We start from the raw sequence: 25051 nt of genomic DNA, 5'->3' as shown, positions 1-25051 counted from the left end.
ATACCATAAAACTGTAATATATTATATATATTCGTAATGATGTAAACACAATTAATCGTCATAATGATGACATTACGCTATTAAGCCCATAGTTGGCCGCTTTTTATGTCATAGACGGAAGCAACGACGACGAATATGAGCAAATTGTTAGATTTACAAGTATGAAGGGATGGTATAACTTTCCAAAAAGTAAGTCGTGAAATACAAGTTGTGAGTAACTATGTAATTATGTACTATGCAATTAGGAAGACATTGCTGATGATATAAATGATGATCAGTCACCATCAGGTGATAAAATAATGACGATCTTCTGCTCACTAGTGTGAGAAGTTTTATCTAAAAGAAGACAAGTCCAGTGTTTTAATTAGATGTCAGCCACTGTTAAAAAATCTAAAAATCAGATGTAAAATGAGTATGGTGGAATTCTCTGGAATTTTAATGCTCTCATTGAAAATTTGATCATTTGGATAGTCTTTAGTTAGATCCAGTAGACCCCGTACGTAGACTTTGTATTAAACTATGGATGAATATAAAATTAGTTGCTGCCGTTATCAACTAGCGCGTAGAGACATGCTGTTTATCTCACGAAGAAAACGAGAAGTGACATCTTACTGATGTCTTTCTTCGTCAAGTTTAGACTACCAAGTTCTGGTGGCAATATATTGCGCAAGAATTCCTCATGTGTTCATGCTAAATCTATAGGTATACTATTGTAAGTTGGAATTTCCAGAAGCTCATTTATTATCCTGGAGCTTAGACACATGGCATGATAGTTGATTTAATGTGATTATATGATACTCATAATATCGTGTTTGATATCGACACGCAATTATTATATGACTTATTTATTGCATTATTGAACGTTTACCGTAGTATAGCATCAAACATCCAATGACTCAAGATATAAATCAATATCAATATTGAACCTTTATTGGCAAACAAATTGATAACAGATGTAGGTACAGTTAGCATACCACTATGGGCAGGTAATCAGATAGGCGTCAGGTATAAAGTAAACGTGCAAAGTGACGATTCCAGGGTCATCAGCGGCGGCGAACAAACACTCTGGGCCCGTGGTCACAGTCAACTGAAAGATAATGTCATAGTCACTATGAGATTGGCTTCTAATATTTCTTAATAATTAATGCTGCGGCGGATGATGGTACAAGATGGCTACTGTATATGGGTAGTCGTGTCGCTTAAGTTCAAGTGGGTGGTTTCCTAATCTGGTCACGTTTACATATCATTAAACAAATCCTGCGCAGCGTTTGTTTGTCTGAATACGATAAACTTAAAAATTACGGAACGGATTTCGATGAAATTTTATATACAGATAGTTTGCCTCTGGTGTAGGATACTTTTGAATCTGGAATAACTCTTCCACTCGGGCGGAGCCGCAAGCAAATCTAGCTCAACAATTTATACTAAGAACATTTAATACTAAGAACCCATGAATTCTACACATATCATGTTCTTCCACTTGACTTTATCTTGCTTCAATATGAGCTGCATGTAACATATTTTCAAGCATGATAAAGATTTAGTTTTAGCTGATACCACTGGCGGACCTTCTTATATCTATGGATGTCCTCGAGTCATTTCCAGGGAGGTTTTGTGCCTCAGAGACATATTTAAAAAATTCTCAAAATACTTTTGTAGGCTACAGATCTTTTTTTAAATGATTTGTAAATATATTGTTTATATGATATACATCAACATCCTAGGTTGGGCACGAAGTAGCTTTTCCCCTATTAGATACGTCTGTGTTCGTCATCAAGAGCTAAGCAGCATCAAATCATTTTAAATTATTTAGACCTATTACATAACTCATAAAATATACATACCCTTATCCCAGCTTCAATGTTTTTTTCAAAGTAATTGATCCCACTGCTATCTTCTTCTCTTCTTACAAGGAGGTTCAAGGCGACTCCGATCACTGTATTATTCATCACCAACGGAGACCAGGGGAATATCATTTCGGATGTGCAGGGTAGCTGCTTAGTCATGTTGTAATAGTAATGGTGGCCTGAAAGTTGACCCGGTAAAATTTCACCAGTCAGTCAAGTTATCTGATGAAAATTGTAACATGCAATGTGGTATTATAATTCGTATGCTATATTTCTGATTGATGGACCTTGTAGCGTAATTAATGGGCCTTGTGAGACTTAACATCTTACGTCTCAGAGTGACCATTGTAGAGCAGGACCATTCAGTGCTTCACACTTCAAAGTTTTTGATAATGTTGCTGTTTATGGCAGGTATCGCTTACCATTAGGCCAGTGGTTTATTCGTCTCGCCATTTTGTTGTATTGCTAAACTCACCCATTCTATCAATACAGTTATTTAGAACGAATCCTTCCTTCAGCATTCCCGTGTCGGTCATGGAAATATTGCGTAACTTTCCGTATAATCCGGATACCCAGAATGCGTCTCCTTGTACCAGTTTGCTTGAGTCATACGATGCGACGCGTTCTTCGCTGCTCAATTCCAATAATTCTGAAATAATTGAATACACGTATCTGCAATAACAATTTCAATGTATACTTTTCGCAGATGAAAAATAGCTAATAATGTTAATTCAGGATAAATATAATTCTTGTTCTAACTATGAAATATGACATACCTACTCTCACATCTATTTTATAAATAATCTGACTCGTCGTTAATGATAGCGCCCATCTTTATTGCATAATACTTACCCTTCGACATATAATACTGCTGAGTGGTCCAGAATTCTCTCTGAACACCGTCCACTTCGACCTTCCATGTCGTGAAGCCTTGAATGTGCCAGTCGAGCATCGAATCGTGGAACTTATTTTTCTCTGCCTGTATATCATTCGATTACTTATTACTTATGTATTATGATTTATATAACACTTTTTTTTGCTGATTTGCCGTGATTATTACCGGGGGTACCCTGCGAACGGGGTTCAAGCGATCCCCCTGTTTAGCAACCACGGCAGTACCTGTGAGTAGTTGGTAGACCCTACCGTTATCACCGAGGGTGTCAGCGGACGGCACGCTGGCGACCCACGGCTATCCGGTCTTAGGGTTAGGGAGGAAGAAGGGAGGGGTCAGGGGATAAAATAAAGGAAGAGAAGAGGAAGAAGAAGGAGTCATTTCAGGATAATTGGAAAGGATAGGGAGGGGAAATGTTCGCGAACCCTTATAGCCCTCAATGTATACTTAGCAACCATGAGGTATACACAGATTTATATAACTTTGCCGGTGTGTAGAAAGCCTTACTTATTGTCAACGTCTCCAATCTCCCTTGAAACTTTGACAAAAATTGCTAGGGTAATTTTACTAACTTCAGATCGGCAAAGTTATATTAATACTGGCACCTACGTCAATTTAATAAACAAACTAATTATTTTTAGCAGTAAGAGTAGAATTTGTAAGAGTAATATTTAAATCGATGCCCGCTGACTGACATACTTACAGCAATCTGTAAACCAGCTACGAAGCCTTCTTCGGTGAAAAGTAGACACACTTCAACATTATCAGATGCGCAGTACATAAAGATATTTGGGAGGACTGTTACCGGTGCATCATACTCTATCCAATGGTATTCATCGATAGCCGAACTGAGCGTGTACGGCATTGGGAAGAAGCATGATTTGCCGATGTCAGATCCACTGCCGTATGTGACTGTCAACAAAACGCTGTTGTGAGAAATAGTGGCAAACCTAAGATACATTAGATTTCTGCTCAATTTATTATCTTATTTTATCTGCTGCGCAATTTAATATTAAATAATATTTTAGCATCAAGCCACGGGGGCGGCCAACTTGGCATAAATAATTATAAAATAGAGCCAAGCCTCTATATCTACAAGCTCCAACTCCACCAACCCTGCAAGTTGTGCAAGAAGAATGTCACTCCAATGGGCATACTTGTTAATGTTCTTTAATTATGTATTTTTTTATCAGTTTCAATGACAAGACGAGATGTTGGTAAGCGATACGACCGTTCATAAAAGATAAGTAGAAAGACCAAGCAACAACTTGAATTACAGACTATTGTTTGGTATTCCATTGCGCTCGCCATCCTAAGACATGAGATGTTAAGTCTTACATCTAGTAGTTACATTGGCTACAATGTTTTTCGAACTGGAACACAGCAGTGACTGCACCTGCTGCTTGGCGGATCTCACGTGAGAGACTTATTATTATTAGACTTACGAACATTAAAAGGTGCGGCAGACATCGTAATATTTCGCCGAAGAGTGCGCGAGGATGAGTACAAACATCTATACAAACATATAGGGGGCTACGTCTGGACGTAGCATTAGAATGCTACATTCAACTATTGTCGCTACATAATCTTTGATTCTAAAATATACTACTATGCCTTCGGATAGTTTTTAACTTAATCTTGCTTGCCACATATTTCTGCTTTCCGTGAACTTGAAACACATTACTTTAGTGAGATCATAAACATTGTTCTCAATATTTATCTCTTGTAATATTCGTTATGTCATTTATTACCTACCACGGAATTATTACATTGTCGCCATTTTTGTGTCTAATAATTTATTGTCAGCGTCCATGCCACGCCTAAATTACTTTTTATCAATTATTGTCTCAAACACGTAAAATAATGCGATTATATTTATAATATGGCGTGTTCTTACAATATTTATTGCTATTTGTTATGAGATATCATAATTTGAAATGCAAAGTAATCATCATATATATTTTATTAATTGTATCTTTTGCATCGAAAGTGTAATGACATATCAAAGTCCAAGATAATCCTTTAGGTTTATGAAGAATACGTACAAAAATCTTCGTAAAACATAAGAGTGTAATATAAATTCAAACGACTTACCCCCTTATTCATAAACGTTTTTTATCTAAGGACGGAGTAAAGCTGTGATAACAAGCCTGTTTCTCAGTGCCCAACGGCACTGAGAATAGATATATTTTTGTGATTGGCTAATATTGTTGTATCTCAATATTAGCCAATCACAACGGCTCTATGTCTACGCACTGCGAGGGCTGTCATGCTGTCAGCACTGAGAAACAGACTTGTTATCACAGCTTTACTCTGTCCTTAGATAAATAACGTCTATGAATACGGGCGTTAGTTGTTATACTTTATAAGACGGACAGCGTTCCGCTTTATACAAGTACACACAGTTAAATGTTCCTTGAAATAAATGTCTCGAGTATTTATATTCGTAGATTTAACAGTTGGATGTCATGTCACGAACAATCAACTTGTAGTTCATTGATTTATTTAGACCAAGGGAAGAGTATTTTCATATTATAGAGAATTAGTGCGGACGTCAATTTGTTGCTCAAGGATTTCGATACGCCATATAGTGCCACTAGTCTGATAGAAACATGGTTCATTATTAAACAGCTTTTACCTCCTTATCCGCCTACGGATAAAATTAGTTTGAGTCTTTTATACAATAGTGAATACGTCCGTACACGAAGCAATTACTTATAAATAAAAATATAAGGGAAACAACTAATGTCCAATTTTAATGGAGCAATTTTCTTGCCACTGACATGCGATTCTTGAAAGGACATAAAAAGTTGCCTCATCTGAACGTGCTTATTAGGGAAGCGATATGCTTGGCCTAAACAATAATATTATACGACAGTGGCGAAGAGTGAGGTTTTCCATAAGATAACCCGTCACAACATATAGGTACTAATGCATGGATGCGGTCTGCAAATCATTCTAATGATAATTAGATTTTACATAAATTAGGCAAGGGAAGTCAACAGAATCGGGTTTTACGGACCCTTCGTCACTGGTATACGAGACTGATATTCAAAAAAGGTTCTAGTTCTCGCCTGCGGCAGAACAGTTTAATGCAAAATTTCGTGACGATTACTGCTTGCAATAATTGCTTCGTCTAAATGAGGCTTAAAGCTCCAAGAATATTCATAAAAAGTGGTTTGATCCAATATGGTAACAAATATTTTTTGGTACAATAAGTGCTACAGCCCTTTTTTTTTTTTTTTTTTTTTTTTTTTTTTTTTTTTTACGTAGGTAAATCGTCAGTTGACTATCTCCCGCCTTGGGATAAGTGCTACAGCCCTCAACTACCTTTGAGATCTTCACGAAGTAGACACGTTTTAAAAGTAGTTAGCCCCTAGTTTCTGGTACATTTTTACACCACACATACGGAAACTTGAAAACTTTTTAATCGACTTAAAAGAAAGAGGTCGTTTTTAATTCGACTATGTTTTTATTTTTTTTATGTTTGTTACCTCAGCACTTATGACTGGGTGAACCGATTTTGATAATTCTTTTTTTATTTGAAAGCTGGTATTTCCTATGTGGTCCATATAAATTTAATTGTTGTTGGACCCTTAACTCCGGAGATACATCAGGAAACTCTTAAAATGATGTCAACTATGATGTCCTCAACGTATAAAAAAACATTTTAACAAAAAATTATACCGCCTTTAAAAACCACTAAAAATAAAAAAAAAAATTTGTCATTACCTATATACTTACTGGTTACCAATTTTTGAGCCGGTGATTTATTTTTAGTGGTTTTTAGTCGTTTTTGAAGGGGGTATAATTTTTTGTAAAAAAGTTTTTGGCTATGAGTTGCGTGTATATGAACATATTTCCTTCATTTATTTTTTAATTTGTGGGCATTACGTTCAATCTGAGAATAAACGTAGCGATATTTCCAAGTACACTAATTAAGTACTGCGTAGGTCCTAAAGATATTGAGATTTATATATTTTTTCCTCATAACACTCGTTCAGTGTTGGCTGAGCGGTTATGTTGAGGTTAAAGGTCTGTTGACCCAGCAATAAGCCGCCTTAAAGATGTGAAGTGTTGATCACTTTCGTCCCTACCAACCGAAGCTTCTCGAAACCTCTCTTCGCCACATGAGGAACGGCAATTACGTGGGATAATAAAAACGTTTAAATATAATAATATATTACATATACTAAAACATAAATAGGTACAAAATGTCACCCAAACATAATTTTTTAACCGACTTCAAAAAGGAGTAGTATATTATTAATTAGATTTTTTTATGTATGTTAATTCAGAACTTTGTCATTCGTCAGCTAAGGTAGATAAACACATGAATGAATATACGGAACAATACACAAAGTTCAATTTTAATTAGTCACCGATTCCAAACTTGTATTATTGCTATTTTTAGTGGTTTTTGAAGGCGGTAAAATATTTTAAAACGTTTTTATGCCATACATTTACCGCGTAATCCATGAGCAGCCACGACAGTTGTCAAAAATAATAAAACCTTCATGGTAACTTGAATGCGACTATACAACAATACTAACAAACATTTAAACATTATCATATACATTCGCATTTATAATTTTAAAAAGATAAGATTAAGTTCGCTATTATTTAGAAACGAAAACGCACAATATACGTATACTATACAACAACGAGCTTCATCGTTTTATACTTCTCTCAGCTCTTCATATTGCAAAAAAAATAATTTTAACATGTATTTTTTTATTGCGATTAATGACGAGACGAGCTTGCCGTTCGCCTGATGGTGCGATACGACCGCCCATAAACAGTAGAAACACCATCCAACACCTTGAATTACAAATTATTATTTTGGGATTCCACTGTGCTCGCCATCCTGAGACAGATGTTAAGTCTTAGTAAGTAAGATAGTAAGTAGTTACACTGGCTACAATGTCCTTCAAACCGGAGCACAACAGTGCCTACACACTGCTGTTTGGCGACATTGCGGTGGTACCGTCTCAGGCGGACTCTCATGTATGAGAGACCTACCACCAGCAAAATATCTCCACCAGTAATACATATAGGGTACAATATTATTTGCAATATGAGGTATCCCTTATGTATCTCCCATCTAAGAATAGACAATGATCATTATTTTCGGCTTCTCGAAAACCGTAACAACTTTATATCGTTTTACTCTACTGATAGTTGCGAAGTTCCTCAACAACTTGTTGACAGCATTTGAGCCACGCCTTCATTTTACGACTGACTAGCTGACTCGACAGACGTTGTCCCGTCTTAACTATGAATTTGAAGCGCGCATTCTATCAATCACTGACAGTTATTTCAAACAATTAACAGTTATATAAAATTAATATTTTCGTTAAGTTTCCTTAATTTTTCTAATGTTTCGCTCAACTTCCTTAATTTTTTCTTTCATAAGATCCTTCTCCTGACAATAACAAACTGAAACACAGCAACAACAAAAAAAATTATGAAATCGGTCCAGCCGTTCACGCGTGATGGCGTGACCAAGGGAAATAGGAATTCATTTTTATATATATAGTTAGCAAATTCTTCTAGAAGACCGGGAGGCGTAGTTTAGCTGCAACTATAACGTAGGATTATATCCTCTTTGGTTTAAAATGGCCAGCTCGCGTTGACCATTGCGTCGACGATATATTTGTTTTAGCTGTCATTAATTTATTGTTGGATCGGACGGACGTTCACAATCTTTTCGCTAGCTATTTTTGTGTTCTTGATTATTTGTTAATTTCATTCAAATTATTCTCTTTTGTAAATTAGTACAGTTTTTGTTATAAGTAATAATTACTATTTTAGTTTATGTTAATTTTTCTAATAAATAAATGTAAAATCCCTAAATATATAGATAGATGAGGTAAAAGTATTCGAATACATTTGAAGATAAAAAAGCAAATTTTCGTGCCAGTATCAAATATTTAATTTAAATTTGGAATTTATGGTTAAAAAACCTGCGTGACAGATATACCTACCTACTTACCTACACATTACCTAGTACATTAAAAGCAATTCCAATTTCCAAATATAATACTGCCGAGGACGTGTTTTTAATAAAATGGTCCACTTTTTCCCTTTAGGCTAAAAGACTACCTAACTAACCTTAACCTTATGTTTTTGGCTTTTAATCGGGAAGTTTCTTAAATTTTGTTCGAAGTCGAGGTTATTATTTTGTTTCCTTTGGTAACGTGTAGCGACATCTGTCGAGACATTTAAAATTTACTTACTAGCTGTATCCGCAGCTTCGCTTGCATGGAAATCAGAGTGTCAGCATGTTTTTGCCGCGTAAATCCCGACACAAGATTTTTTAGAACCATGCGACCTTTTCAATAGTAATCATTATATTTCAGTCAATTTACATAAAACCGTAATGTACCATTAACGTAAACCTTCCTCAAGAATTGCATTATCTTTTAGCAAAAACCGTACAGAAACTCGTTCAGTAGATTTTGAGAAAATCGTTCATATACAGACAGATAGCTTTTTGGGACTTTGTTTTATAATATGTGTAGACAGATAGCGGGCATCTTACGCCACGGCGCACGAGGAAATTACAAGAGCTGCAATTACACACGCATTTATTTCTCATAATCGTTGATAATTCACGAAGTTTTAAATTGATATATTGCATTATAAAACTTTAAATCACCTCCTTGCCTTGATCCACTGACCCAAAGGACCCAAGTTTAAGGTCCGGGCATGGACGCCGCCAAAATTAGTTTTAAGGAGGAGCATCTGCACGACGCACTATACTACATATCATGTTCTTTTTTTAAATTCAAATCGCGCGGGTTTTAGAAAATGCTTTATCATAAAAAATCCTCTGTGGTCGATAGTTCTCATTGCAGATTGATTCAGTGACTCATATTTTTTGTGATTTATTTCTGAGCAGGGGGCTGCACGTACACCTACTTGTACCCCCCTCTTGGCGCTAATTTACTTTAGCTGACTTATTTACTCATGTACCTTAGGAACCATTCCTTATTTTGGGGTCTAATAAATAAAATGTAAACAAGTACCCCATTAAAATTATTGATTTATCTCTATTATTATTCGATGGTATTGATAGTATTGAACAAAAAATGTATTTGAAAGGAAGGGATTGTTCAGTTACATTTTTTAAGTATATCCCTTCCGTGGATGTTTGATATTTTTTATCAAATTACTGTAGGAACAAGCAAGGCGATACCGACTTGTCAGTTGAAGTTATCATTCAATTTACCCTTTAGTTTTTGTAGGTACTCATTTTACTCGATGACGACGCTATTGATCTTTTTTGAATGCCTACAGCTACCTACATATATAGGTTTGCATATAGTCCGCTGTATGGTTTAAATGCCGGATGGCCACTAGCTCCGTTTCATTAAGCACCACACAATACTCGCATTCAGTCTGCATCGCAGGCCAAGAGCATAACACGTAACCCTTGTCGCTGTATAATTTCAACAATGTTGAAGACCGTCTTGATTGTCCATGTCCTGTTCACGCTGGCTTATGGTAAGTAATAAAACTATAAATTTATTAAAAATACTGGCTGTTAAAAAATATAAACGGAAAAAGAATACAATTTTGAAATAAGAATAAACAGATTCATGCCAGTATTTTTTAATATGTTAGCATAATATTTTAGGAATGGCATTGTTTTTTTAGTTATTCCATATTTAACAAATATTTGAAGAAATTTCGCATGAGATTGATTTAATCACTATTTATTACACTTAGAGTTGTATAAATAAACAAGTTTGTATGTAAACATACATATGGTCAAGGACCTGCTGTAACACACCTATAAAATAATTATTAATAAAAAAGACCATTTGCCATCTTACAAACCTTCACCTTATAATATTATCAATGTCGTCGAGTTTTCAACATTTTCTTTACTTTTTTTACACCGTAATTTTTGGTTTTAAATTTTGTTTAATTTTATTTAAATGGGATTGTATCAGTCGCTCTAGTCAGCTTAAATATTATTTGTTGCTTTTTTGAATGAATGGTCTACCTGCGTATTTACATTTATACATATTTGAAAGTTTGTTTAAATAGGTAGGAGAATCTTCTTATGAGGCTGTAACAATCACTAGCCAATAACTTCTACAATTATAAATCTATAATTTATCCTGAAATAGAAATCAACATGTAAATTGACTTTTTAGAGCAATATACCAACATTTTGTTTTGTAAATAAGTTTATTTTTTTAATATTTATAAGGGGAGAAGGAGTTAGCTTAGAACAGGGCCAGATAGGACAAAGATTAAATACTATATTTGCTCGACAAACATATTAAATTCAGGTTTCTCGTTTAAATATATCACTCTAGTACTATATGTTTCCTTTTAAAATAGATAGATAAAATAGTTTATTTAGGCTACAATTAACACACAGTATAACTTAAGATATACGCAGACAATAGATAAGTATATAGAGAAGGAGAGCAGATTTGTTTTTTCTATAATATATATTACAGTTAAATTAAATTGTACGAGCGAATTTCGACCACTGGACGACCACTACTATGTATGCTGTATAGATTATTCATCTATATAAACAAAAAATTATATTACTTCATTTGCAAACAATACGTTTTACGTACATTTTAATGTGTATACGACTTTTTTTTTTTAATAAGCATAAAAGTATGAATGTATCAAATTAACAAAGGCCAACCTAAAAACGACGAAACAAATATGTATATTAATCAGTGAACAATGGTGTATCAACATCAGCTTGCCGGATTGTCTCAATAATGTAGATGCGGATTCTACTTTAAAACAAACTCCTTTTACGACCTAGCTTATTTATGTATGAAATTAAATTTTAAATTAATTTACATTGGACATAATAAGACTTAATATGTCTTAGAATGGCGAGCGCAGTGGAATACCAAACAATATTTTGTAATTCAAGTTGTCGAATGGGGTGAAAAAGGCAAGCTCGTCTCGTGATTTAAAGCTATTAAAAATAAATAGCATTAGCTCTCTGTAGAAGTGTTAAAAATAGCAGTTACGAGGTATTGCCCACGGCCTCACTCGCCTAAATACTTATACCACTACAGCAATCTTTAAAACACCGTAGCTGTCCATAGCGCCATCTATACGAAGTCAGCGCCATCTACTTAGAAATCAAATTAAAAAATAAATTTATTTTCCACGGGACCAAATTAATGGGATAAAAGTGCCCTATATGTTAATCCCGGATTTGGTCTATCAGCTTATAAAATTTCACCCAAATCCGTTAAGCGATTACTGCGTTTACATGTAACAAACATAAAAAAATTCGCACTTATGATATTAGTTAAGTAAATTAATGTTATTATATAGAATACATGCATATTTTTGCTAGTTATACGTGGGTAACTATGTACTATGCACAATATATTACAATATTATGTCAATTTATTATTAAGCTGCTATTACGTCCAAAAAAGATATGTCGAATTGATATCCCATAATTGTAACCATATTTTTAAGCCTGCATACTTCAGTGAGGTTATTACGGACCATCTCGTGGGAATCCTTCTATTTCCCGCTCAAAAAAATAATCAGTGGGAAAATGAGCTATTGTATATTAAAATCCAATAAAATTTTATTGTGTATGGTCGATGCGAAGGTGAGCCAGGATAAATGGACAGACAGACGTAGAATAAAAAAATAACCGGTCGTGTGAGTTTTGTTCTGAGCTTGGGAAAAACCCTTTATTGCGAAACATCAGAGGCGTCGATTAATTTGTCTTTTTTTAATATTTATGTAAATAGCACCACGATTAATTATTTTTGTGTGTTGTTTTCCTCAAAGTGTATGTCATACTTGTTTGGAGAGTATAAAATCTAAAATAATAACAACAGCCTTGTATATACTGTCCCGCTGCTGGGCACGAGCTTCTACGAGAGGGATTAGACCAGAGGTTTCAAAACTTTCTTTCTCATAGACCATTTTCAAAATTTTGTTGTTTCGGGTGGACCCCCTGCAGCTAAATTTGTAGGTTTTTCATGAAACAGAATTTTTGGTCACACCAAAGTAGACCCCTTTGGGACCTGGACCACTTTGGGAATCAACGGATTAGGTCCTAGTCCACTACGCTGGCTTAGTGTGGATTGGCAGCCTTTACATACTTTCAAAATTCTTATAGAGAAATTCTCAGATATGAAGGTTTCCTCTCGATGTTTTCTTTCACCGTTAAAGCAAGCGATTATTCACAAAGAATTCAAAGATAATTTTAAAAAAGTCAGACATGCGGCGCATTGGTATTCGAACCTGCGGAGATTCGTCTTGGCAGTCCGTTTTACTACCAATCAGGCTATCGCCTCTATATAGACTACAAATAAACTTATTTTTACACTACTTAAAAAATTATCGCGCAAATTGGAATAACTGGTTGTATTTCCAGAGAACTAATAGATACGCTTCATTGTAAAATGACCACAAATCTGGTTTTCTAGAACGAGATATTACCTTCGACTGATCATGTCTTCATTTAGCATTTTTGTGTTGAATTTAAACAATATATGTATTTAATGTTGACACGATGTACCAAAACTATCATGCAGTATTCAGGTTTTAAATGGAGCTGTAAACAGGACTAAAGTGTTAATGGACAGGCTCGACCAGGAGACTTACAAATCGTGGAAATTAAAGATTTGTTTTTGAGTTTCGCATTGAGTTAGTCAGAAGTCCTAACAATATACTATATATTAAATAAATCGCTAGTTCATCTTTAATCTTCGAAGGCAGTGCAGTTACCAATAGGTGAGTCGTTAGCAGAAACTTTCAAAATCAAACTGTTCAACGTCTAACCCAGACTAACCTAACCCAACTAGGTAATTATCTCTCGTTAGTCAACGTTCTATTGGACCTCATTCTACTTACCATCAGGTGCAGTGGGGTCACCTTCCCGTGCAAGTATAAAAACAAAATAAAACGATTAATAAGTCTACACCTAAGAAATGAAACTAGTTTTCGGATTTATCACGTTTTAGGTATATTATTATATTCGCGACGTCCGTGACGTGACAACAAGAGCAGCAGTCTTCGAAACGTTGGGAAAAAAATATAAGAAACCGCGACAAACTCTAAAACTAGTTTATTTCGACCTCAACCAAAGTTGATTAAATATAGCTTTTGACATAAAACACAAATCGTAACAAATCTCTTCTGTACCCTTTCTAGAAACAAATTCGTTCGCGTCATACGAGTATGCACGAAGCAAATTTCCTCTGGGGATTATTCAATTTGTATGAATGATGCGGTTGTTACGCTCCAGTGGTCTTGATTAATGCCTGCTAAATCGTATGTCGAAGGTTCCTCTTTGTTATTAGCTTTCATCTTTAAAGACCAACGTTTGTTGTGACGGCTATTTTGGTTTTGATATAAAATATACTTTATCATCTTACGAATAGAGGCCAATCTGTAATATATTTTGCTGTGAGAGAATTTTTTGGTATTGATACGAAAATACAAACTATTCTTAGAGTTACTAAGCTCGCCTTTTGTTACATGTAAGCTGGGCTAGATGACGAAATGACAAAATATCTTTATCTAACTCAAATTGAAGGGGAAAAATACTATGTATGTTGATCTACAAATTATTTGATTATGCAATTCATCTCAGATTTGTGACATGTTTTCAAAATATGTGTGCTAATCAATTTTAATTACTTCTTAACTTATAATGTAATTATTTTCTTGTATATTTCAGGTCTCCAGTATGACGGACTTAGAGGTAAGTAAATACATCTACATCAGTAATAATTTCTATATGTTATGCTTATTCTAAATAGTAAATACCTTTAAATTGCTGTCCGTATTTATTGACATAATTGTATTATTAGCTGCATTATTGCTCCTTCAGATATATTAGGAACAATTGATATTTATATCAAACTCCATAGTTAAATGAATGAAGTTTTGCACAGAAGTTCCGTACTTAATGGTACATAGGTACATAGGTATTATCCGCTAAGCGGTAAATTTCTTCTAACAGAAGTCTAGGTATGTAATAATAAAATTGTACTCATCATTTTCAAATTGTATATATTGTGATATCCATGAACCATAAGACTCAAGGTCCATTCAATGGTTGGTTCTTCAAAAGGATTGTCCTCAATTCTTATCCTAAATCTTATGCACATTTCTTGAAATATTCTTCGAGTTACCAAATTAATTTGCAGTGTCTAAGCTCCGTGTAAAGGACCTTACAGATGTATTCTAAGATTGAAGAGGGCATTGCCCCCACAAATAAGTTATGATAATAGTAATGGATATTTAAATGGAAGTAATTCAAGTATTGGGTAAATTTTGATATTTTTTAACTTCCTGTTTTCATTATCAGCAAAAGAAAGTACCTACATTTCTTGCTTGCTTATGTTTATATAAGCATAATATTTACAAAATATGTTTAAATTTATTAATTTTTTATTTATCAAAAAAATATAAAAAAAAATTAAATAAATATTGTTGACGCAATCACTGTTCACACCCCACGTCCCTCATGACAACGAAAATAAGCAAACTATAGACCCCCCCTCCTCTGTCTAAGCTTATGTAATATTTTGATGTTCTGGTATCAAATAAATAAGATTCATTGCTTGTTGAGAATATATAAAAATATTTTTAATCAAAAATATTATAATAATGTTTGATTTGAATGTCGAAAAGATTAGTGATATCGATGTTTTAAGCCATCATATAAAATAATTGGTATAATACGATTTTAAACATAAAACCTTCTTGGGGTATCACCGTTGATCTAAGAGTCTAAGATGATGATATTTTTTATTTATTTATTTACTTATTCCTTAATGATTAGGTACAGGACCATGATAGACAAAGATTCTAATTCATAGTAGAAGAATCTTTAGATGATCATTTATAATTAATTCTCGAAAGGATTTTTCCATTGTGTCATTTATAATTTGCTTCCGTAACAGCAAAATTCGGCTGGTCGAATGCCCTGGAAGACGTAGAATACTTCTTCAAGATTCCTCGAACGATCAAAGAAGCGGAAGCCGATGGGTGGCGCCGGACCGAGCGACCCCCCGGTCCACTACCAGAACTGAGGATGTATTGCCCCCCCGGCAGGAACGTGTGCCCCTTGTACGATACCGCTGGATCCGTGTCTGGACTGCAAGTCGGGGTGAGTTGCATAATATTTATTATTTTAGTTTTTTAATTTCAAAATTGTTTGCAATTTCTACAACTTTATAAAAAGTAATGAGCATCAAGAAAAATGTTTATGTAGCTTTTTTTAAATGATCATTTTGTTTTTAATTATTTTGTATTGCGAGTCTAAATTATCATATAAAAGTAGTTATTTCGAAATACATTAACAGTCTTACTTATAAAAATTTCGCAAAACTTAGTTTAAAACACAAATTTACTCGATCAGCTGTAAGTCAAAAACCGCCATCTTGCCTCTTTATAAGGTTTAAACTAGGAACCGGTCATGTTATAAGCAATTATTAACAACCTCTTAAAGCTAAAACAATTTAGTTTATATGTAAGACTGTATAGCTATGTATTTTGCATCTTCTCTTGTTCAAGTATTTATTCATTTATTTATTGGATTTTTAAGGGAAACCTTCAAGCAATAATGAATAACATAAAAATAAAGCAAATTAAGTATGTAGACTGGCTATTGTTTTAATTATATTAGCTCTTTCATTGTTATAGTATTGATGTATACTTTGTAAATCAAATAATAAAGAAATATCTATCGCCAAAATCTCGCATTTAATAATGCCGTCACTGCCTGTGGGGTCATGTTAAATAAGATTTAATATTTACTTGCGATCTTGTTCGTTTCTTGCTTTCTTAATACGACAAACTGCATAGCTTCGAGAAGGTACTACATAAATCCGTTCCTCATCTCCACACCATTCACCAGACGGATTGACGAGCGTTTATCCAATTTATTCGAATCAACGGTTCTAAAAGGCCGGTGAAGGACCGTCGATGCATACAACTAGACATTAAACAGTATAGTTAGCTATAGACCGGACACCAGGACCAAATGTTTTCTCCAAAAGTAATTACCAATTGGTAAGTCGTTGTCTTATTTTAAATGTCCGTGTGACAAGAATGGCGTCCTTAGATATTAATACAAAAATAAAATATTTACAGAAAGTATGCTAATATGCGAATTAAAAACGTGAAAATCACGACATGGAAAAAAATTAAGTATTGTATATTAGTGTTTTGTTATTTTATTGTAGATTGAGTAACCATCGCATGAGCGCAAAATTTTTGTATGACAAATTTGCCAATGTCCGCTCTATATAATTTGAATAGTTTTTGCATACAAGAAACATCAACATGTTGAACGGGCTTTATTCGTGGCAGGTTATTGTTGGATCTTTTATCCTGGTATGGTAGTGTCTGGAATTTATAGTTAGTACAACGTAGACCAATATAGTCTCTCTGTCTTTTTAATTACGGCATATTTTGCATCTTAAAAAATGCAAGTAATTTATACGGGTTGATTTTGGAGGTTTCGTTTGACTTTTCATCCTGGTATGGTGCAGTGTCGTTTAGTTAATACAATAGAGATATATATCTATTGTATTGTATGATTATAACGTATAGGGGAAGTTTGTTACGTTTGACATTATAAATAATGAAGAAAAATTTATGTCTTTATAACAACAGTAACTAAAACAACAGTTTTTAGATTTTTTATCTATCTTTGTGTTTGTACACACATTACGCAATTATTACTGCATTAATTGAGTACAGTTTTCACTGATGTATTACTAGACGTCTTACTTAAAATATAGGGTTAATTATAACCTGGAAAAACATAAAGGGGGACTTTTATCCCGGTTTTTATTTCGCGCGGACGGAGCCGCAAGCAACAACTAGTCTAGAATATATTTTATTGACTAAATATATCAAGCATTATAGTATATTATAGTATATCGTGCGTATATCGAAAGCAATACTTCATTATTACATGATCTTTAAACCCGTTCTAAATTACTTAATCAACTAAGTGCAGTAATCATAATATAACTACCAAGCAACGGTATAAGGTAATAGCAACTATTGTCATTGTTTTCAATTGCACACAGGGTGCGTCACTTTGTATCATTAGAATAATAGTTATTAATCTAAATTATGTAAATAAGGTCATTGAAAGAAGATTGATCGTTGGGGCTAATCTCCATTCCAATTTCAGTTCTTTTGTAATATTGTACACGACCATATCTATGGACCAAGGACATAAAATTGTGTTAGACAGCAGTTAAAGTCAAACAGGCAGGCTTAAACAATACAATCAATTAGTATAAATCAAATAAATTAAAAACTCTAATAATAGAATAAAATTGTGATTTAGGTATATATAAGAAATTCATAAATGAATTTATGTATTTATGTTTAATGTTCAAGAAATAAGAGGTCTTTTTATTTTATTTTTTAAAGCCAGGAGCGGAGTGTTTCCAAATGTTTTTCATATTATTATAGGATATCCCTGTAAGCTCTTAAGATAGATCTTGTCGCCTATTTTGATATATAACACAGGCCAATACACATTTTGATGCCTAGGATTTAAGACCTAATTATGAGTACGTCTCATCACGTGATATCAAATTGGCTACTGATTTTTTTGTATCAGCTCTAGTTTAAAGGATATTAAAAAAAAATTACAAATAAATATCGATATATTCACAAATAATTTAATTAAAAAATTTAATTAGCACCAGCTCTATATATTATCTCACTGCTGGAAAGAGGTTTACACTACTGAGTTCTTAAGTCATACAAGCTAGCCTAATGCGGGTTGCCAACTTAAAATGCTAAGATTATGATAAAGGATAATACTTGTTCATAATATAATAATTGTGGACCTACTTAAGTCAGTAGTTCCCCGTGAGCTCGTTTTAACGGTCAAGGAAAATCCTACAAGGAAACCAATGTTAATAGCCTTTATGATTGAGAAGGTGTTTTGAACCGGTATAAGCGGTCCCTACACGTTAAGTTAATAAATGATCCTGATCGATATCTGCAAATCGGTTGCAAATATAAACCAACAAAAAAGTATTATTTAAGCGTCATTATTAAAAGTCAGTTTGGGTAATTTATACGTTTTACTATGATTATTTATTTATTTCAAACTTTACCTGGCTAGAATCATTACTTAAGTCTTTCTCTTACTTTCATTACAAAACACCACGGGAATATATTAAATACTTACTATACTTATAGATGTTTCAGACTTGACTTCATTTACTTTATCCTACATAATGTATACTACTATAGATTATAATCATTTATTAGACTTGACCATTACATCACTTTTAAAAAGTTTGCCTAAACAATTACCGTAAATTGTTTGGGCAAATTTCGTACCATTTAACCATACTTTGTCCCCTTTTTCTTTTTAACCAAAATTTTGAATTTTAAGTAAATTCTATTTGTTTGTTATGAGTTCTCCTCTACATTTTCGGAGTTCAAGGTTTTATACTAATGAAATTAAAATAGGACCATTCGGAAGCATACGAACCGTACGAAACTTAACCATGCATATGAAATTGTACTCAAAAATAATCATTTAATCGGACCATGGGGTAGAATTATTGCTGGAAGTAAAATAAAAAATGATAAAGACATAAACCTTCCTCCTTTGGAGGATTACCACCGTTGCCGTTCGGTAGCCAACAGTTTCATTGGTGCATGTTTTGACCAGTTTCCAGTAGAGGAATTCGTGTCTCCCGTGGTGAAGCCTGAGAAGCTGTTTGTGAAGTGGCACGCTCCTGCTGCTGACGGCGAGCCCGCGAAGGACTTCTACACATCCACTCAGTTTTACGTATCGGAAGGTTGGTATTTTATGATCTGCACAAGTAACTTTTGAAAAGATAATAAAAGCTAAAGTAGCATCTAAAAGAGCTGCCGCTAAAAAAAGTCTTAATTTTAAGCAGAAGTTATAGTAAAACTAATGTTATCAATGAAAGAACTGAAAAGTAACAATAAAACTAATTGGTCCTGTCAATGAAGAAACTAACTGTTAGGGTTAGCAAGTCAGCTATGGATAGTGTGGTTCTAAGTTCGAATATACAATTCATCTAAAAGCAAGTTGAATTTTATTTTTTAGCTAAATGTTGGGACCAAGAAGCCGCTCGGCTGATGGTAACTGTCTATAATAATTCATTATCCGAATTTTTGGATAACAAAACAATGTTAATACAGGACTCCATTTGTCACTTTGCGGCAGTAGACTTAAGTGCCATAGTGCTCAGTAATTGCACTTAATACAATAACGTTTATATCGAACTTAATGCTGCTGCTTGGGGATAGAAATAAAAAATCATCGGTCCATAGTTGTCTAGTATTTTAACAAAACACTTATTATATATATTTTTCAAATACTTATGCAATGTTTTAATTTCAAGTTAGTACCTAGTATTTTTAACAGACTGCAAAAAGGAGGTTCTATATTCGACTGTGGGTTTTTTGAAATTATTATTTAGTTAATATCAACTAATGAATTTCTGAATATAGACCATGATAATTTGCTTCCATTTTAGAATCTCTCAAGGCAGGCGCGGGTCCAACAATTGAAAATGGCGCCACACTCCAAGATGGCGGCGTGTGGGTGAAAGGTCCCGATGGACACCTCATGAGAATCCCTACAACCGAAGCTGAACTCAACAGCACTAAATATAAGAAGCAAAACTGCATACCTAACATGGGTTCGTATCGCTTATTATATAAGCTAGTGAAAATATTACTTTATTTATTTCACAACTTTATTGTACATCATAAAGAAAACATTGGGCTTAAGATTAAAAAACAATAAAGGCGATATTACTCTGTACGAGTATTATTAGCATCAATGAATTAGAAACGCTAACATTATCAACGCAAGATTTAAAATTATTCAACAAAAATGGTTCAACCGTCCTATCGTGTCCTTCATAGCTTAATGACACTTACAGGTACTCATTACTACTACAACATGACCCGTCAAATGGCCTGTGAGGACTTCTTCCCGTGGTTCGCACTGGTCACCCAGGGGGATCTCATCGGCACAGGGTTCCAAGTCATCGGGAAGTTGAACAACAAAAGCCAGAAGCACCGCAACTGGTTTGAAGATTTCTCCAACCCGGAAAAAAGCATTCAGGCTAGTATATCATTTACATCGACTGCCTTGGTGTGTAGTTGTATTGCGTGCGCAGAGGTCCGAACTCTGAGGTCCCGTGTTCGAATCTTAGGTAGAGCAAAGTCAAGTTTCTCTGTTCAATATCAGCTCGGAGTAATTTATGCTCGATATAGTGATAGGCTCACCCAATATCACATCATGGGGTGGAGCACACTTTGCTAAAAGTGGAGGCGACAGTTGCACCTCTGTCTACGCCTTCTGGGGAAAGAGGTGTGGTTTGTTTGTTTTATGTTTTATTATTTTAGATTTTTGTGAGTTTGAGATCTTGATAAGGGGGTGAGGATAACTTTACTCAGATATAGGATTTTTGATAAGCTAAAATCAAGAAAAAGGATTTTGTAAGGATAGGGCATAGTCATTCCACTAAACAATAATATGGTGTGTGAAGCGATCAAAAAGACTATCGCTTGATGAGAGATGCTTGTCACGAAACATCATTGACTTGTCTATATTTAACTTGATTTTGCATCTTTTTGGATACCCCTATAATCTAGAAAACATCTTGACTACCTCGACGGTTTAGGTAGTGCAGTTGTATTGCCTACACATTATCGCGCTGATGTTTCGGCTTCAATCCGCTATTTAGTTCAATTCAAATTTTCATAACCGTTTGCTGTCCATTACAGACTTCGAGGCTTATATTAGGGCTGATATTATTATTATTTATTATTATTACAGACTTCGATGCCCCTCGCCCCTGATTGTATGGCTGATTGGATGTCCAAATATGGCCTGATCTCCCTACACATCTATTTCACCAATACTCCTTGGGAAATCAAGTGCAGGTATGTTCATTGTGTATTATATTTGATTTGAAGACACAAAAAGGATGAAGTCGAGGCGGGTTAATAGACATCCTTCCATTTGGAATGAGCCAGCCTTCGTTGCAGTGCAGGGCTTTGATGCAACCCAACCTCACGCTTGCAACGTTCACATAGGAAAAATACTGTTTTCCATCGACAATTGACTAAAATGCCTGACAAACATCTGCCGGCCAGAGCCGGGATAGTTAATATCGTTACTGTTGAGGACAAATACTCTAAAAACCGTGAGGATGGTGCAAACTTTAACTAGTATGGATCTACCACAATCAATCAGCGTGAGGAAACAGTTTTACTGTAGCACGGTGTTGCATGTCTATTGCATTGTTTCTACTTTGATATTTACAGATTTTCGTTTCTTTTTTTCTACTTTCCCTCGCTCCAATATGGATCAGCACAACTTTTTCAAGCATGTTGCAGAAAGGATGAGAATAAAGTTTTACGCCCGATTGTCAGCCTGATGCCTACTCTCTTTAAGGGATAAAACTTAGTATTCCCTGAAAATCCAACCCGAGACTTTCGGTCCTTCTCCCTGCACTAGAAAGACTAGTGGTCGTATTAATAAGCCGATCTCACTTTCAAGAAGGATCTTAAGTAAAGATACTGAACCATTAAATACACAAAACTATTATTTGAGTGCCTGGTATGAACCGAGCCGGTGCTGTTTAATAAAGTAAATTCAGCTCACAAAATAAATAAAGATAATCGCTACTAGGATTAGGCTTTCAAGTAACGTTTTTGTCGTGTTTATTGAATAGTGATGATCTTAAGATACGGATTTTAACTTGAGAGCGTATCGGTTATAATCGCACTTTTGATGGTAGTAGGATATATTTTATATCCGCTCGGGTAGCAACCACTGTACAAAAGGTTTTAAACCCGCCATAGTAGCTCACGTATGTGTGTCCCGTTCCAGGATCAACTTGTGTATATCCGGGTCTAACAAGCCGGCATAATTGTGTTGACTATCAAGGAGTAATTATCTCTTATTAGTCGACATTCTATTGGACCCTACTCCAGTCATCATCAGGTGCAGTGGGCTCACTTCAGCGTACTCTTAAAAAAACTTGAGAGCGAAATTGAGTTGGACCTATTAATACGACCCTAGGTGACGACAGAGATATATCAATTACATTTGTCTAATAAAATTTAATATCGACGATGTAGCGCCAATACCTCGTAACTGCAATCATTGAACATTTCTTACTTACTTTAAACCTTTTCTTTACAATTTCTATGAATGTCTTTTATACTAATTTTCTATTAAAATATTAATGTTATCTTACAAGTTTGTCTACGTGGATAGGTATTGGTAGTCCATCGTCGGTATTCCTTTTGTTTTTAGGACAGGCGACTCGATTCAGCTAGCGCCGCCTCTCGACAGGCTCATTCTCAATAGCGTGCGTTACGCATACCAAATATCCGACGAAGTCACCAAGCTTTTCAGCGGATAATTCGATGTCACGTATCGACGATATACTGTAACCAAAAGACTATTGTAGAAATATTTTAATAAACTTTTTGATTGTGTTTTAGTTTTTTTTTTCATCCTGGTATAGCAAAGGTAAGTGCCGATAGCTTATTTGAGGAACAGACTGCTGAGACGAATGTCTGCAGGCTTGAAATCTAAGGGCATGTACCTCTGACTTTTTTAAAATTATGTCAGTATTCTTTAAGAATTATCGCTTGCTCTAAGGTTGACGGACAACATCGTGAGGAAACCTATCCATCTGAGAAATTCTCTAAAAATAATTTTGAGGGTATGTAAAGCCTGGCAATCTGCATTAAGCCAGCGTGGTGGACTAACACCTAATCCATCTTAGTGATAGAGGACGCCCGCGGTCAGAACTAGGACAGTATATTATACAGGATAATATTATTATAGCAAAGGTCCATCGGATGGAACTTGTAAAATTCAGTATACTTTGATACAGATATGTTATTGATGAGTGGAGATGTTACTTTTTGGACAGCATTTACGCAAATACTTGTTTATTATATTAATAAAAGAATACAAAAAACGTGAGCTGGCAGCTGCCATAATTGTCTATATTGCTTACGCTCCTTTTTACCCCCGAAGGGGTAGGCAGAGAAGAATCTACTGCACTAACTTTTCGCCTTGCATATTCCATCCCGTGATATCATAGGGGGTGCGTCTTTCGCCATAACGAGCACAAATTCCAGATCACAAGATGATACTCCGTAGAAAAATCCAATCCAATATCACTTAGCCCGACTCGGGAAGTGAAGCTTAGACCTTAGCACTGCAGAGCAGTACAACTACGCCACTGGAGCAGACATTACTTTCTAAAATCTAATACGAAAACAAAATACTCTTATAAGAACAATGGGGACGCTGTAGTGACGCTACTGAAGACGTATCCAATCAATTCTTATCACTGATCGACGTTTCATTAGTGAGAAATCCTTTGAGACTATCTTATCTTCACGACATCTAAAGTAAAACTCCAGCTTCGGGCTAGATTGTAACAAATATGTAGTCATTTTTTATACGGGTACAGCAGAGTCTACAATCTTTCTGATTGTATGTAAAGTGGTATCCAGATAGAGCGTTGAATAACCAGTCCAAACGGTCCTGGTCGTTTTCTATCCTGATGATTTTAGTTCACAAGGGATTTGAATCGGTAAATACCTGATTATAAAGATTTAAACATGCATAATTGTATTATAAACTTCCATTATGAATGGGAAAGTTTGTGAAAATGTTGTGATATTTATTACGAATACTCAGAAACAGCTGAATGGATTTGGATGAAATTTGGCGCACAGAAGGACCATGTCCTGGATTAACATATAAGCTACTTTTTATCCCGGTAAATTGCTCCCATATAAAATAATGAGACTTTTTGTTCGTATCTCTTAAATAGATGTAATGATAAATAAATGATGTGTATTTATAAATGTGTAAATTTATAGTGCCACGTGTAATCGGTGCAGCATTTTAGTGAATTTTCTGGCGGGAAAAGCCTTGCACGCGAGCGAAGCAACGAGCAACACCTAGTAAATTATATTCAATTACAATCAAAGTATAATGAATATACAAAGTAATGTAAAAATAAATTAAAATATTTTGTCAGGGGCGATTTTAGGTGCAATTTGGGAAAGGTGAGGGATTAAATTTGTTTTATTGCCAAAATCCCTTATTGCAAATTAGTACCTAGATGAGACATATAAGTGGGTAGCTACTTATTTTCATTTCTGCTAAGACTTGTATACCTATTTTGTTAAAGAAAAATAATAGAATGGAATTGCAACTTCAATTTTATTTGAAGTAAAAGTCTTTTGTGCTTCTAATCTGTAAACT

At 34.6% G+C, this 25051-nt stretch overlaps 2 protein-coding genes across 3 annotated transcripts; one reads left to right on the top strand and one right to left on the bottom strand.

Annotated features, from left to right (window-relative positions):
* Window positions 1-830: 830 nt before the first annotated feature.
* Window positions 831-3646, bottom strand: LOC119189226. Its single transcript, XM_037438311.1, has 5 exons — window positions 3443-3646; window positions 2700-2826; window positions 2323-2496; window positions 1845-2026; window positions 831-1087 (listed from the first exon to the last, which is right to left on the bottom strand). The coding sequence occupies exons 1-5, from the start codon at window positions 3602-3604 to the stop codon at window positions 977-979; spliced, it is 756 nt and encodes a 251-aa protein (XP_037294208.1). The 5' UTR covers window positions 3605-3646; the 3' UTR covers window positions 831-976.
* Window positions 3647-10088: 6442 nt separating this feature from the next.
* Window positions 10089-23256, top strand: LOC115452775. 2 transcript variants are annotated; one of them, XM_037438292.1, is made up of 8 exons: window positions 10089-10248; window positions 14447-14470; window positions 15678-15883; window positions 19433-19562; window positions 20271-20435; window positions 20682-20866; window positions 21584-21690; window positions 23072-23256. In XM_037438292.1, the coding sequence occupies exons 1-8, from the start codon at window positions 10200-10202 to the stop codon at window positions 23178-23180; spliced, it is 975 nt and encodes a 324-aa protein (XP_037294189.1). In that variant the 5' UTR covers window positions 10089-10199; the 3' UTR covers window positions 23181-23256. The 2 variants fall into 2 exon arrangements, with proteins under 2 accessions (XP_037294189.1, XP_037294190.1); XM_037438293.1 differs by having other exon boundaries at window positions 10091-10248; window positions 22894-23256.
* The last annotated feature ends 1795 nt before the right edge of the window (window positions 23257-25051 follow it).

Source organism: Manduca sexta, chromosome 13 (assembly GCF_014839805.1).
Source record: "Manduca sexta isolate Smith_Timp_Sample1 chromosome 13, JHU_Msex_v1.0, whole genome shotgun sequence".
Classification (NCBI taxonomy): domain Eukaryota; kingdom Metazoa; phylum Arthropoda; class Insecta; order Lepidoptera; family Sphingidae; genus Manduca; species Manduca sexta.
Note: the sequence above shows the minus strand (reverse complement) of the source record. Positions and strands in the feature narration are given on the sequence as shown.